We start from the raw sequence: 15,282 nt of genomic DNA on the forward strand, positions 1-15,282 counted from the left end.
GGAGAAAAGAGCCTGTGTTCCTAACACCCCAAAATAATGCACTTTTGTGGCATCATGTTAGATGGCATTTTTGTTTGTAGGAATGATGCATTAATTCATTGTCTGTAACCGCTTATACAGTTCAGGGTCGCGATGGGTCCGGAGCCTACCCAGAATCAGGTAGGCAGGAACACACCCTGTCACAGGGCGACACACACTCACACCTTCACTCATACCTATGGACACTTTTGAGTTGCCAATCCACCTACCAACATGTGTTTTTGGACTGTGGAGGAAACTGGAGCACCCAAAGGAAACCCACACTGAAACAGGGCAAACACATCAACTCATCACAGACAGTCACCTGGAGAGGGGCTTGAACCGACCACCCCAGGTCCCTGGAGCTGTGTGACAGCAACATGATGAATTCAGACAATCCAAATAAAGGGGCATTTTGCTTTCACTTGCCCTGATCTGGCTCCTCTGCTCTCCATACAGAGCAGATGGCTGTCCATAGTTCTGTGTGTATGAATATATTCGCTCACAACTCAGTTGTGTGCATTTGTGGGTGAGATCTTTGCCATGGATGGGTTAAATGCAGAGTCCCAAATTTATGTAGACAAGAGCCTGCAGACTTTGAAGAACTTGTCCTGCCCATATAAATTTCCATACAAATGTCCTACTTCGCTGCATCAAGTTATCGAAAACTGCATCAAGTTATCGAAGTAAAATGGGTTCTATTTTTCGGTTCATGGTTACTTTAAGTGTTGTTCTGCATGTACCTCTCTCTCGCATTTTTCCTGCTCCAGTTTGTAGCTCTGTTCTCTTAGCTCAGCGTTTTTGGCTGCTAGCTCTTTGCTCCTCTCCTCCATAAGCTGCACTCTCTCCTCTCCATCAGCTCTCAGCTGGTTCAGCACATCAGCAAAGCGCTCCTGTGCATCTGTGACTGCTCGCTCCTTTGCTGAACCTTTGCTGTGGGCCTCCTCTAGTTGTTGCCTGAGCAGTGCTGTCTCACTCTGTGCTTGTGCCAGTCTCTCCTGCATGGCCTCATGCTTGGCTGTAGAGCAGCCTGCTTGCTCTCTCTCGCTCTGTAGTGCTGCCTCCAGCTCTTTTACACGAGTCTGAGCCTGCTCTCGCTCCCGCACTACTGTCTCTAGCAGCACACCCTTCTCAGCCACATTCAGTGCAGAGCGGTGGCATTCATTCTCGAGACTGTTGATTCGGGCCTCAGCTTTGCTCAGCTTCTGCGACAGTGACTGGACAGTGTCACGATGTGAACTGGACTCCATAGTATGCTTGCCCTGAGCTCGCTGGTGTTCATCTCTTTCTCGCTGTAGTGAACGCTCTGCATCAGCACGTGCCGCCTGAGGAGAAGAGGGACAAAAAGCACTTTCGCTGAGCAGGGTTTCTCATGGTTGACTATGGCCAATTTGTTGGATCACTAAAACAACACAGACAAGCTTCATAATGTAGAGTTGGTGTAGTAATTTGAAAATTAATTGTAGCTTAAACACATGGGGGAAAACACAGATGTCCTAAATAACTTGGTAATTTCCCGTAGAACCCAATGAAATCAAAGAAACACAAAAGAGACTTTGCTGAAGACTTCTGCTACTTAAATATTTAAATATTACTAAAAGGCCCAAGTGAAATCATGTCACCTCTTGGGTTTCAGTAGAGCTTAAAAAATATCACACATTTGTCCAGATAATAACAATCATCTATATCTGCAGTATCATCTCTGTTATATGCCATGTCTCCTTTGTTTTGGAAGAATCATATTAAGCCTCCATTTAATCAAAGGAATTGTCCACTGACAAAAATAAATTGTGAGAAATGCAACAAAAACAAGAATGTGGGATGTGTTCAATCTCGTGAACCTTTAACTTTTAATAAAATTGCTGAATGAAAATTTGTACTGTATTAATAAAATAACCATGGACCTCCTGGGAAAAGATGTCACTTTGATGGCAAAATATGCTTCTCTAAATTTCCAATATTTGCCTCTAAATCAATCATATCCAATCATATACCAGGCTCTACTACTCAAAATTTGTTAAGCATTTACTAAATCTAAATCTTTTTCCGTCATTGTGAAATGTTTTTTTTTTTAACTGTCTGACAATTCTTTCAAAACATTTGGCACAAGATGGTGAGCCCAGACTAGTATGCTATTAGTGGAATTTTAAAGAAGGGTGTAGAACTTAAATATTCTATACATTTTTCACTCGTATTTTGCAGACATTGGATTTAAATGTGTATGTAATTACAAAATAAAATAAAGTTGAACAATGAAACCAATGGCAAATTTTCTTTGTACTTGTGTCAGTTAAATAAAGGTTCAAGATAATTTACAAATAAGATTCTTCTTTTTATTGCATTTTAAATTTTTTTATTTATTATATTTTTAAAACCCACAAATATATGATTCCAAACTAAACAGCACTAACGCACGTGAAACAGAAACAGTCTATAAAACAAAAGCTTTATTTCAGAAACAAACAGCACACTTACTGACCTGACACCTTTCAGTCTCCTGCAGTGCTGCCTGTAGCCGTGCCCTGTTGGCATCTGCCTCAGCCTCAATCTGCTGACGTGCCTGCTTCTCGTGCTCTAGCTTGGCACTAATCACAGAGCATTCTGCCTTCAGTGTGCTCAGCTGCCCATTGTATTGGAAAACAGTCTGGGCCAAAGCTTCCTCGTTCAGCTTCAGGTCACGCCGGGAATCCTCTAGCCTCTCTCGCAGTACATCCCTATCCTCAGCCAGTCTGCTCTCCTCCTGTTGACTGTGGGAATGTAACCGCTCTAGCTCAGCCCGTACACAGCTCAGTTCATCCTGCAGCGCACTGACCTGCTGCTGCAGCTCTCTTTCACGATCACTGGCCTCTGTGAGCTGGGACAGCACCTGGACAAGAACCCAGGCAAACAAATTAACATTACATTTTTTCTAAGCCTACGTCATACTGCCTCCATGGACACATATTCATTCATTCATTGTCTATAATCGCTTATCCAGTTCAGGGCTGTGGTGGGTCCAGAGCTTACTCTGAATCCCTGGGTGCAACCTACGTGGACACATACAGGGAGGTACAACTAAATTAGCCTACACAGGACGCAGGATAAACAGCAGTGTCCTGCCTTAAGAGATGTCTTTAAGGGGTCATGAAAAATGGTTCATTAGAATGTAATCTAAGAATCAGACTTCTGATGTTACATTTACATTTCAACAAAATTAAAACATTTAGATTCTACAATCACATCCATCCTCATATTCAGACATTCCATTACACAGAGTGGTCTTCAATTTGTTAAAGCTGTGATTTTTAATATTACCTCATTGCTTTTACTGAGGTTCTTGAGGTTCTCCTCCTCAATGTCTTGCTGCTTGCGCAGGTGGCTGTTCAACAGCTCCTCCTGTAAAGCACGGGCACTTCGCTCGTGGGCCAAAAGGCGCTGTGTTTCATTCCTGTCCTCTTCAAGCTGTGCAGCATAAAATATATGCAAGTGTCACACACCATTCCATAAATTCTAGTGAAAAACTGACCAATATTAGTAGTGATATTTATAGTAGGGTTAGCTTAATCATATAACAGAAAAAAATGAGAAATCCAAATGATATAAAGACATTTCCAAAATATAACAAGTCTATTAAGTCTAATGGTAAGACGTGACATGGTGGTTAGGGAATTGGACTTGTAACCGGAAGGTTGCTGGTTCAATCCCCAGAGCCGACAGGTCATGACTAAAGTGGCACTTAGCCCCCAACTGCTCCCTGTTCACTTGTGTGTGAACACTCGTGTGTTTCACTGCACGAATTGGGTCAAACGCAGAAAATAAATTCCTATGTGTGCAAGCACAGTGGCCAATAAAGTGATTCTAATTCTAATTGTAATAAGGAGGCCCCACTGCAGCCCTAAATAACAGTTGACATTATTCTTAAAATATTATGTATTTGATCTCAAAGTAATTATTATTTTAATTGCAGTCTGTATTTGAGTGGTGCATATTTTCAGAAATTACAATATAATTAGGATTCCTTTATGCAGAGAGGTTTGTTCTTTCTAGAATGTCCTTCTCACATAAAAATCGAGATCGTTTGTACGTGGCTGAAGTTTAACTTGTCTGCAGGTTGTTATTCACTGTTTGAATTACCACAGAAACTAATTTGTAACTTGGATTGTTAAGTTTGCTGTCGGTTTAGTTTCATGCCAGTCATAAATATATATTATAGACTATACTATACCACTGCATAACACTGAATAACACTTGGATAACACTGTTCTCCAGGTCTGTGTTATCCAAGTGTTATTCAGTTGTATATAATGTAGTCATGATAATTCAAAGAGCTGATTACTTTATTTCAACTAAATACCACAGCATTTTTCAGTTTGGGGAAGTTGACGAAAAGTTTCAAGTTTCTAAGATGTTTCTGAAAAACTTTAGTCTGGAACCCTGCTAAGGGAATAAGCTACAAGTCAATACAGTGATGTGTTTTGCCTATATAAACATGTGCCAGACTGCTGCATCCAAATTTCAAAAGGTTCTGACTTTTTATATACTCCTACTTATTCTCCCAAATTAATACCTGCTTCATGGTGTTCATCAAAGCTCTCATCTCCAGCTCCAAGTTGCGCATGCTTAGTTCCATTTTTTGCCTCTCCTCTGCCTCAGCACGGTGCTGCTCCTCTTTTCTCCTTAATTGCTCACGGGTTTTATCATACAGCATGGATGCACTCTGGTGTTTCTCCTGTTCTTGTTTCAAAAGAAATCTTCAGTGTGGAACACAGGAAAAACAAGTCAGTAAAATAATAGTAACAAATATCAAAAGCAGGTTTTCTTTATTTTTATTATGTTGTCAATTTATAATACATCACAGCACAAACTGCAGCTCACTTGAGGTTATTTAGGTCTGTCTCCAGTTCTAATCGAAGGTGTTCTAGGCTGGACCTGCTTTCTCTGGTCTCCTCCAGCAGATGCCTTAGTTCAGTCCGTTCCTGCTCCAGCTGACAGACTTTGTCAACTACCCGGCTGTGCCTGTCCCGCTCCCTCTGGATAGTGTGCTCATAATCACGGAACATGTTCTGCAGCTTCACCATGCTCACTGAGTCTGCAGGGTGAGAATAAGAAGTAAGGTCCACTTGTATACCATCTCACAACATTATCCTTATATAATTTAAGACATTTTAATGCTTCTAAGAGATGTTGTTAAAATCAGCCATTTTACTTAACCGGAACACAAGGTTTTCTCATGTGGAAAAAGTACCTTATAGAAAAGTGTACACACAAACTCTTAGCTGACATGCTTTGTTGTAGAAGCAGTTACATCTCACCTATTGAGCTTATGTCCAGCTGGTTGATGAGCAGAGAAGCATGGCGGTAGCCTGATGCAGCCGAGTCCAGTTCCTCAGTGGTAGTGTCTGAAGACTGGGTAAGGTCTTCAAAATCATCTGCCATTTCCAATTCTCCTCCACTCTGACAATGGACAATGTTAAGGGTCACAGAATGTATGTACCTAAAGATTTTTAATTAATAACTAACGTGATTTAAATACTTAAACATAAATAAAGTATTTAAAGGTAGAAGGCAACAATGCAAACATCACAACATTAATAACTTCACTCAGTATGTCATTTGTCATGCGCTTACCTTTTCAGTCCTGTGTCTTGAGGATGGATACCTATTAAGAGTAAAATAACAATTACATTTATAGTGAGTCAAGCTTATTATCTACAGTCTGTGGAGAACACTGTTGACCAGGGAAAGTCTGGGTGGTACAGTCTATAAATGCTTGATGGTACAATGCAGTATCTGTTCCATATTTCTCTCTGAATCACACATTTTTTGGTGGAGGCAAAATAGCTATAATTTGGAACTACACTGCATTTTAGTGTACAGTAAAGAGGTCTCATTTATGTAAAAATTCATAGCACAATTAAAGAGGCACAATTGTGTTAAAACAGAGGCATACTGCATATGTACCTTCTTTCATCTTCTGACACCTCACTTAAAGAACTATCGTCAAACACAGACAGGGGGTCTCCATTATGGTGGTTCACAGGGGAGGGAGGTCTAGCAGGTCTAGCTTGCTGTGCAGCAGGGACATGTAGAAGGTTCCCCTGACTACCAATAGTCCTCCTTTGTTCATCTTCATCTTCTGCTGTCCTCCTGTTAGTGCTGGGGGATTACAGACCTTATCATTCATCATGAGGGTTTAATGATTTTTCAACAGTGGCCACCACAAACCTTTTTTCCTGGTTATACTACCACAGCAATAGGGTAGATGTTTCTGATGAAGTGAAAAAAGAGTAATAGGCTACATAACAGTAGGATATATTGTATGTGCATATAGGGTGTCAAATGTAACAGTACAATAATTTTGCAATGTAATAATTAAATTAATATTATCACAACTAATAGGGGTGTACATAGGCCTTGTATTAAAATTACTATTGGTAAATAATATCTTATCAGCACTGGTAAAGTATTTAAATTTGACAACAATTTCAAGCATTTTAAATGATATATTAAATATATCTTTTCAGAGCTAAATGCTGGGGTGTCAAGGTGTTGCTGTAGAAAAAAAGTCAGCTTTTTATTAATTTTACTACATTAATATTAAAAATATGAAATGTTTTATTTTTGCATAATATTAAACCATAATTCAATTTCCACATTTCTTTATGCATCATCAAACTTGTACTGGCAGTGTTGGCTCACAATCTGTGTATCCCTACAACATTTAATAAAGTATGCTTTATTTTACACAGAATTTGTAAGACTTTTTATATGGTTATGGTTTCTTTGACTAAAAGAGTAAACAAGACTGGTAATAGTAGTGTCATTTCACATAAAGATGGGTAAAAACACAATTCCTAGGGTTCTCTTTAACATCAATTCCAATCTACCACTCAAATAATCTTACCTCCTTGGGCTTTTTGTATGCCATCTTGGAGAAACACTATCCCTTTTCTCAAGACCATCATCCTTCTGATGAGATCCACTGTCAGACTCTGCTTCCCGTTCAGGTTTTGGGTTGGCAGGTTTAGTATTTGCTTTGGTCACTGTTCCCTGGTCAACGTCAGTTTGTTTCTTTGGGCCACCAGAGTTCGATAAAGCGGAGCTTTTCGGCTTCTGTCTCATGTCATCAGTCTTTGCCACACTACTCTAAGAATAGGAAAAAAACACACACTTTGAGATCACAAACTTTTAAAGAGCATTTTTGCTAGGTATTCTTTATAATGTGTATGGCTGAGACAGCGTAATTAAATAAAAGTGTTTATTTTTAAGTAAGCACATGCAAACGTACTGCAAATTTGCTCACATGAACACTAGCAACATACAGTAAAAACACAAAAAATTTGCACAGCAGCAGCCTTATTTTTAAGTAATAAAAAGAAGTCCTGATAAAGAAAACACTCACAACATAACAAGCAGTACCCACAAGGCTGAATAAACACTCATACATGAAAAATCTAGTATGTAGGAAAGATGAGAAGTTTTCTTTCATGCAGCTGAAGGAACTGATGAGTGATACACAACAGCTGAAGTGTGAGGAGAAGCCTGAAAGACAGGCTAAGGTGTGCCATTTGATAACCTGACACCAGGGCAAAAAAATCTAGCTGTTAAATTTTAATCATTTAACAAGCTGAACTCAGAAAAGGAATAAGACAAGAGTAGTTCAGGACCCACTATTCTCATTTTAAAAAGGTAGGAGAGGCCAAGGCTAGGACAATTAAACATTTAATTCTATTCAGTGTCTTCTCAAAAGGCTAATTCAAGAATCAGGTCTTTGTGGTTGACAATCTAATTCTTGTCTAATTGTTATATTTATATTTACCAAATTTGTGATAGACAATCCTGTTAAGTATTCTCCAAAATATTCTGGCTATAACTGTTACAATTGAGAGTAGTTTAGCAATTAAAATGAATATAAAACCTCTGTTTTAGTATGATAACTAAACTTTTTTTAATTTATTCTATCAATATTTACTTGCCCATTAGCGCAAAAAAAAGTGGAAGACCTTTGATGTTTTTCTGCCATGAGCAGAAAGAGAGGAATCCTAGCATGTCCATTTGTTTCGTACTTTGTTTACTGATAACAGGGCTTCTTAAACACATTAGACCAGTTTCCAGTGGGCAACCAGACAGGAGAGCTAGCATATTGTGAGGACACATTAAAATTTTTCATAAAAAGTGTTTTTGATGACCATTGTGAACTTTGCCTTTAACTTTAAGTTTTTTTTTTATTCTTCACTTTATATTTACTGATATACTTTAGTATTTATTTTCTTTCTTTTTTACTGGTTTATTACATTTATGTTGTGTTTTAAGTATTTGTTTACTATTATGTGTTTTGTTTTTGATTACTTTTGGTTTTACTTGTATAATGTGCACTGAATACATTTTTCTTCTCTTCTTTATGCATTATAGTAAAAGTAGATTACTGTAAATCACAATTAGCTGCTTTTTAAAGTATGAAAAGTGTTACTATTATTATTACTGTATGCGATGTTGTTGAAATTCCTCATCAAAAATGTGTTACCCATTACCAGCACACTGAACTAGGGCCCAGTTGGAAGCAGAATAAAAATATTAAAGCTAAAAACATTTTGGCTAACCATAATTCTAATGTTTGGTGGAAACCTAGTTTATTGTCCGCATCTTTACAAAAAAAATGAGAACAAATGAATGGCTGTCACAGAATATGAAATAGTATGGAAAAAATATAGTGGTCACATCAGATGACAAGTTCACAAGTTCAGATGACAAATCCCACACAAAAAAGATATTAATAAATATTTGAAATCTCTTAAAAATAGGAGAGAGAGACAAACCGTGTGGAAGTTATATTTCCTCAGTCTAATCCAAGCATGCAGCTCTCTATTCCCTACCTCAGTCATGCACCTGTGTAGGCTATCCTTGGTCACTTCATCTGAGTTTGGAGGGATTGCTTCTGACTTTAAAGGAGTGATCCCCAGCTCATCAACAAAAGGCAACAGGCTTCTGCCAGGTTCTTCTGAAGATGCTTCCTGTTTCATAATGTTTGCTTCTGGATCACATATGTCAGTTGAGCCAGAATTTTCTTTTTTTTCATTTCCTTTAGAGGAGTTTATAGTGTAGCCAGACCCTTGGTCACAATTTTCTGTTTTACTAATATGCTCCGAAGAAGACTGTTGGATGTAATGATCTTTGGTGAAATCCTCATGCGGAAGATCTGCCTCACTGCCCTCATCACTGTGGATGTGGTAAGATGCTCCTCCTTTAGGTTCTTCAGAGCAAGACTCCTCAAGACCAGACTCCCTTTGCTCAGGGATAGGTAAAAGTTTAACAGTCCTGGCCCGGGCAGCAGGTCGCACTATAGGCTCTCCCTCATCCTCACTAGAATCTTCTTCTGATGTACTCTTAGAAACATCCGTGTCTCTCATCATCTCTTTCTGTTCTTCTCTATCTTCCCCTTCTGTAATCTCTTCATCCTTGTATGACTCACATTGTTCATTCTGGTCTGTTTCACCAAATCTTTCTTTAAGCTCAGCAGCCACATTCTTGTACTGGGATTTTGTTTCCTTTTTCTCTGTCTCCACCCAGATTTTCTCATAACGTTGCTCCCATGTAGTGCTACTTAAATCTTTTGCTTTACAATATTGCTGTTTCTTTTCAAGCTCAAAAAGTTCACTCTCATGGTGGCCTAGATGATTTGGACTATTTTCGTCTGACTCAGACGCATCTAATATCTCTCTCTCCTTTGATTGCATGAATGAACAAAAAGAAATACAATTAACACTGAAAATCCAGACCAAAGGAACCAACTTCTGTGCATTACTATGGAGCCAAACAACCAATTACAATGCATTTCACTGGACAATCAAAAAGGTTTTAAAGACACAACAGCTACTAATACAATTGTTTATAAGAAGCAGTGGCCAATTGCATAAAACATCTTGATTTCTAAACTTTTCTATCAAATATACATATGAATATGCCTTGATTTAAATTTTACAGCAATCAAAAACATCAGTGGTGTAACCTCAACTTGCATTCTAAAAGTAGTATGAAAAAGTTTGGGCATCCCTGATAATTATCATGATTTTCCTTTATAAATCACTGGTTGTTCAGATCAGCAATTTCAGTTAAATATATCATATAACAGACGAACACAGTGATATTTGAGAAGTGAAATGAAGTTTATAGGATTTACAGAAAGTGTGCAATAATTATTTAAACAAAATTAGGCAGGTGCATAAATGTGGGCACCCTTGTCGTTTTATTGATTTGAAAACCTTTAGCACTAATTATTGGAACACAAAATTTGTTTTGTAAGCTCATTGTCCCTTGACCTACATACACAGGTGAATCCAATTATGAGAAGGGGTTAAAGTGGCCAATTGCAAGTTTTTCTCCTCTTTGCATCTTCTCTGAAGAGTGACAATATGGGAGCCTCAAAACAACTCTCAAATGACCTGTAAACAAAGATTGTTCAACATCATGGTTTAGGGGAAGGATACAAAAAGCTACCTCAGACATTTCAGCTGTCAGTTTCCACTGTGAGGAACATAGTGAGGAAATGGAACACCACAGACATAGTTCTAGTTAAGGCCCAAAGCGGCAGGCCAAGAAAAATCTCAGATAAGCAGAGGCGAAGGATGGTAAGAACAGTCATAGTCAACCCACAGACCATCTCCAAAGACCTACAACATCATCTTGCTGCAGATGGTGTCACTGTGCATCATTCAACTATTCCGTGCACTTTGCACAAGGAGAGGCTGTATGGGAGATTAATGCCTTTTCTGCACGCAGGCCACAAACAGAGTCACTTGAGGTATGCTAAAGCACATTAGGACAAGCCAGCTTCAATTTGGAATAAGGTGCTGTGGACTGATGAAACTGAAATTGAGTTGATGACATAACAAGGGGCGGTATGCATGGTGGAAAAAGAACACAGCATTCCAAGACAAACACTTGCTACCCACAGTAAGATTTGGTGGCGGTTCCATCATGCTGTGGGGCTGTGCTGTAGGTACTGGGAATCTTGTTAAAATTGAGGTTCTCATGGGTTCCAGTCAATATCAGCAGATTCTTGAGAACAGTTTTCAAGAATCAGTGACACAGCTGAAGTTGCACCGGGGCTGGATACTTCAACAAGACAATGACCCTAAACACAGCTCAAAATCTACTAAGGCATTCAAGCAGAGGAACAAGTACAATGTTCTGGAATGGCCGTCTCAGTCCCAAGACCTGAATACTATTGAAAATCTGTAGTGTGATTTAAAGCGGACAGTCCATGCTGGGAAACCATCAAACCTGACTGAACTGGAGATGTTTTGTAAAGAAAAATGGTCCAAAATGCCTTCAACCAGAATCCAGACACTCATTGGAAGTTAAAGGAAGCGTTTAGAGGCTATTATTTCTGCAAAAGGAGGATTTACTAAATATTGATGTAATTTTTCTGTTGGGGTTCCCAAATTTACACACCTGCCTAATTTTGTTTAAATAATTATTGCACACTTTCTGTATATCCTATAAACTTCATTTCACTTCACAAATATCAACAAGTTCATCTGCTATATATATTTATCTGAAATTGCGGATCTGCACAACCAATGATTTATAAAAGGAAAATCCTGTAAACTATCAGGGGTGCCCAAACTTTTTCATACCACTGTAAAAGGAAAATATTGGACCAGGTTCCATAGATGTTTTATGCAAATGTTAACTACCTATCATGAACAAACACAACAATAAATCACTCCTTTGTGACATGACGGGCATAGGCCTAAATAATGGCACATTGTAGGTAAATACAAGTATGCAGTTAAAACTAAGAAGGTAAGATTTTTGGATTTTAAAATTGAATTTGAGTGCACATGATTCTATTTTTTACCCACCTGGTCTCGATGTGCACTAGTTTCAGCGCTGCAAACACTTGCTTCGTCTTCTTGTGCAGTCACTGGACAATAAGACAACATGAAATAATTAATCTTGAAATGCTTTAGGAAAGATAATATATTAGTGAAAATGTCAAATTATTTACTCACCTGCTTCAGCATCTACAAAGTTTGGCAGCGGAGTTGTGTATTTCGTTGGACTAGAAGTGTTCTCTGTGTCCCAATCTGACTCTCCAGAAAAATGAATACTTAGGTTAATATTCCATTTCAGAATTTACATAAATGCAAATATAAATTTAAAAATGTTTTTCAAATGTTCCAGGGAACAAAAGGCTAACACACACCATCATCTGACTTCTGAGCAGAGTTATTGTGGACACGGGGTTGAGGCTGGGGCTGAGACTGTAAGCCTGTGCGAGCTGGGATGGAACGTGGGCTTGGCAGTGGAGGAGAACATCCCAATGCTGTAGGAGAACATCCCATTTTTTCTAAGTTGGCATCTTCCTGATCATCTGGGTTGGAGGTGTCCATCTCTTGCTCCTGGACAACAGGTAGAATCCCTGGGGTTTCACCTGCTTGCTCTTCCTCAAATTTGGAAACAGGGATGTTCCTACTGGCCTTACTGGTGGTACTTGCTGAGTCCCAGTCTGAAGCATCTGTGTTGTAAAATACACTTTAAGATCAACTAAATAATATGGTCCTAACTCTACAAGCATCTCCACCACTGAACCAAAACAGTCAGGCTATCTGTCCTGCTGCACGCTTATCATTTTATTTAGGGGAGAAAAGACATTTCATTTTTTAAATGGCCATTAACAATTAAGCCTCAAATTTAAGTTTTAATATCCACTTGGCATATGACGTCCTGAATTAAGTATAACAAATAAAATTACCTTCCAGATCATCAACATCCCCTAAACCAAGTTCCTCCATTAAGTCTGAAAGAAAAGATGCATAACTGAAACAGTATTATAATATTTGGACCATAATATAATTATTAAAATGAACAGGAAAGTAAGAACGTAAAGTAACAAGTCTTGAGTCATTACCTGTGTTTTTTTCAGCCTCTTTGGGGTATGTTAATTTATTAAGTACTGATATGTTTTTTTTATGAGTAAGGACATGCTAAAAAGAAAGAGAAAGAACAAATAAGGTTTACTTTAGACCATAACAACCGAATTCTGATGTCATATAAAAGCAACAGTCTTAATACAAATAAAGCCTACCTGATCTTCAGGCTTCTCCTCTTCATTATTATCATCATCATCACCATCACCACCATTACCATCATCATCATCATCCTCCTCCTCCTCCTCCTCCTCTGCCTCGTCTTCCTTCTCTTCCTTACCCCGGCTGGTCCCTAAAACTGCAAAGGAGGATGAAATTAAAAACTGTGACACATATCAAGAGTAAAAAAAAAATTAAAACAACAACAACAAATTAGCAAAAAAATATTTTTAAATGTTAATAACAATCCACAGGGACCACCAACACTCAACCCTCTATTGCAGCCAGCTTGCATGCAAGCACATGCAAAATGAGTTTTAATAATGCATATGGGATCATACAATATGTGCAGGAATAGCACTGGCGATCAACTAGTATTTTTAACTAGCTTTTTGTCCTTTAATATATATTAATACCAACTGAAAAGACAGCATCACATGCTTGGTTAGTGTGCCTTTCAAATGAGCAGATGATGAACTACACCTGCCTAGGAAGATACCTATCATAGATTTTGATGTTTTGCGTCTATAAATGTATACCGTTCAAAATTAAACATCATCATTCTTTATATTAGCAACCATCAGCTGGTGTTTTCTATTAAGAGGTGGAGGACTGAGAAAACTGTGCAGGTAACCAATGGCTTATAAGCTGAAATGGAATCTCATTCAAAATTGAAATTCTGATATAAAGCCAGAGTGAAGCAAGCTTCAGTGACTGAGATTTTCAATACAAAATACTGAGAACAGATAAGCAGACACAAGGAAACCATTACAGACTGACACCTAAAACAGACATGCGACAGTAATGGGATGTGATGAGATAGGAGTAAGAGGTTAATAGTTATATTTTGGCCAGGAGGAGAACAGGAAATCGTGCAGTAATTTAACTGGCATACCCACTGCCTTCTGGCCTCCAGGCCAACCAACACTCCTGAATACACTACTGTGCTTTGATCCTCTTAAGAAAGATGGAATGTAAAGCAGGGCTAAAAAGAAATTCAATTAAAAAATGACTACATTTAGTAATAAAACAGTACCTGCTTTGCTGATGAGGTCATAGCCCAATAGATAATGAAGGAAATGTGTATTTTATTAATAATCATAATGTTTCTTAGTCTCTGTCAGCCCTGAATGTCGCATGAAATGGTTGCAGAGATGGCATACTGCAGCAAAGCTATGTTTTTCCATCTTAAACTGACATTAGAAATGCAATAAGCATGAAATAAAACCCAAAAAGTGCCTGTATCCTACATACCTTCTGTGCTCTCTTCACAAATACTAGCCATAGCATTATGCGATTTTGAAGGTGAGTTTGAGCCTTCTTGCTGCTTTTTCCTGGGACTGTCTGAGCCAGACTGAGAGAGAGAGAGAAGTATGAGTCAGCTTAAAATTAGAAGACTAAATCCTTGCATGTTATGTTTGCATACCTCTCTAAAACATCTACTTTTAATGCATTATAACCACATAAATGAAAGGGGTTGATTGTTAGTCAACAGGTGCAAATGTTAGTAATTCAGACACAACACCTGAGGATGGAAAGATTTTGCATTAAATTTTATGGAGGGATATCTCTCTAGCCCTGTGAAGGGCTGGCGTCCCCTCCAGGGTGTATTCCTGCCTTGCGCCCGATGATTCCAGGTAGGCTCTGGACCCCCCGCGACCCTAAATTGGATAAGGGGTTACAGATAATGGATGGATGGATGGATATCTCTCTAGTTTAATGTCAAAACTAAACAGGCAATTCTAAAGTGAAGGTAACCTAAACGTTATCTATATTTCTGCACTGGCTAAAAATAATTATAAAAATGATAATACATTACATGTAACAACTTCACAATCTGTTAATTAACTCTGGAAACATTTATTTCAGTAAATTAATCAGATAAAACAGGACTGCATAGTGCTTGCATTTACAATCTGTGTAAAGACAAGCTGATGTGCTCATACATCATACATGAAACCCTCTCAGCATAATATATTGCAATGGCTAGCCCTAGTGTTAGCTATAGCTTTTTATTAGACTTTAAACCAAACTGCTTTAAAAGGGGACATATTATGCAAAACTCCCTTATTGCATGCTGTATTTCCATTTTGGTCTCTACTGCTACTATAAACACTCCAGGCCTGAAAAAAAAACATCCATCTGTTTTCTGAGTCAGTTGAAAGATTTTGGTGTCAGGAATCATATGCTTCTA

At 38.3% G+C, this 15,282-nt stretch overlaps 1 protein-coding gene across 1 annotated transcript in view; it reads right to left on the reverse strand.

Moving 5' to 3' along the window:
- Positions 1-15,282, reverse strand: part of si:ch211-272n13.3 (ankyrin repeat domain-containing protein 26) — a 37,861-nt gene that overhangs the window by 12,299 nt on the left and 10,280 nt on the right. The window contains exons 15-32 of the mRNA XM_066668487.1: positions 14,343-14,442; positions 13,984-14,073; positions 13,088-13,227; positions 12,911-12,986; positions 12,755-12,799; positions 12,206-12,517; positions 12,012-12,092; positions 11,862-11,923; positions 8,871-9,719; positions 6,902-7,143; positions 5,959-6,153; positions 5,626-5,656; positions 5,310-5,451; positions 4,873-5,086; positions 4,565-4,748; positions 3,313-3,459; positions 2,498-2,884; positions 762-1,343 (exon numbers count right to left, since the gene is read on the reverse strand). Coding sequence (XP_066524584.1) covers positions 762-1,343; positions 2,498-2,884; positions 3,313-3,459; positions 4,565-4,748; positions 4,873-5,086; positions 5,310-5,451; positions 5,626-5,656; positions 5,959-6,153; positions 6,902-7,143; positions 8,871-9,719; positions 11,862-11,923; positions 12,012-12,092; positions 12,206-12,517; positions 12,755-12,799; positions 12,911-12,986; positions 13,088-13,227; positions 13,984-14,073; positions 14,343-14,442 — 3,879 coding nt within the window. The remainder of the gene's footprint in view (positions 1-761; positions 1,344-2,497; positions 2,885-3,312; positions 3,460-4,564; positions 4,749-4,872; positions 5,087-5,309; positions 5,452-5,625; positions 5,657-5,958; positions 6,154-6,901; positions 7,144-8,870; positions 9,720-11,861; positions 11,924-12,011; positions 12,093-12,205; positions 12,518-12,754; positions 12,800-12,910; positions 12,987-13,087; positions 13,228-13,983; positions 14,074-14,342; positions 14,443-15,282) is intronic.

The sequence above is a fragment of the Hoplias malabaricus genome, chromosome 4, assembly GCF_029633855.1.
Source record: "Hoplias malabaricus isolate fHopMal1 chromosome 4, fHopMal1.hap1, whole genome shotgun sequence".
NCBI lineage: Eukaryota > Metazoa > Chordata > Actinopteri > Characiformes > Erythrinidae > Hoplias > Hoplias malabaricus.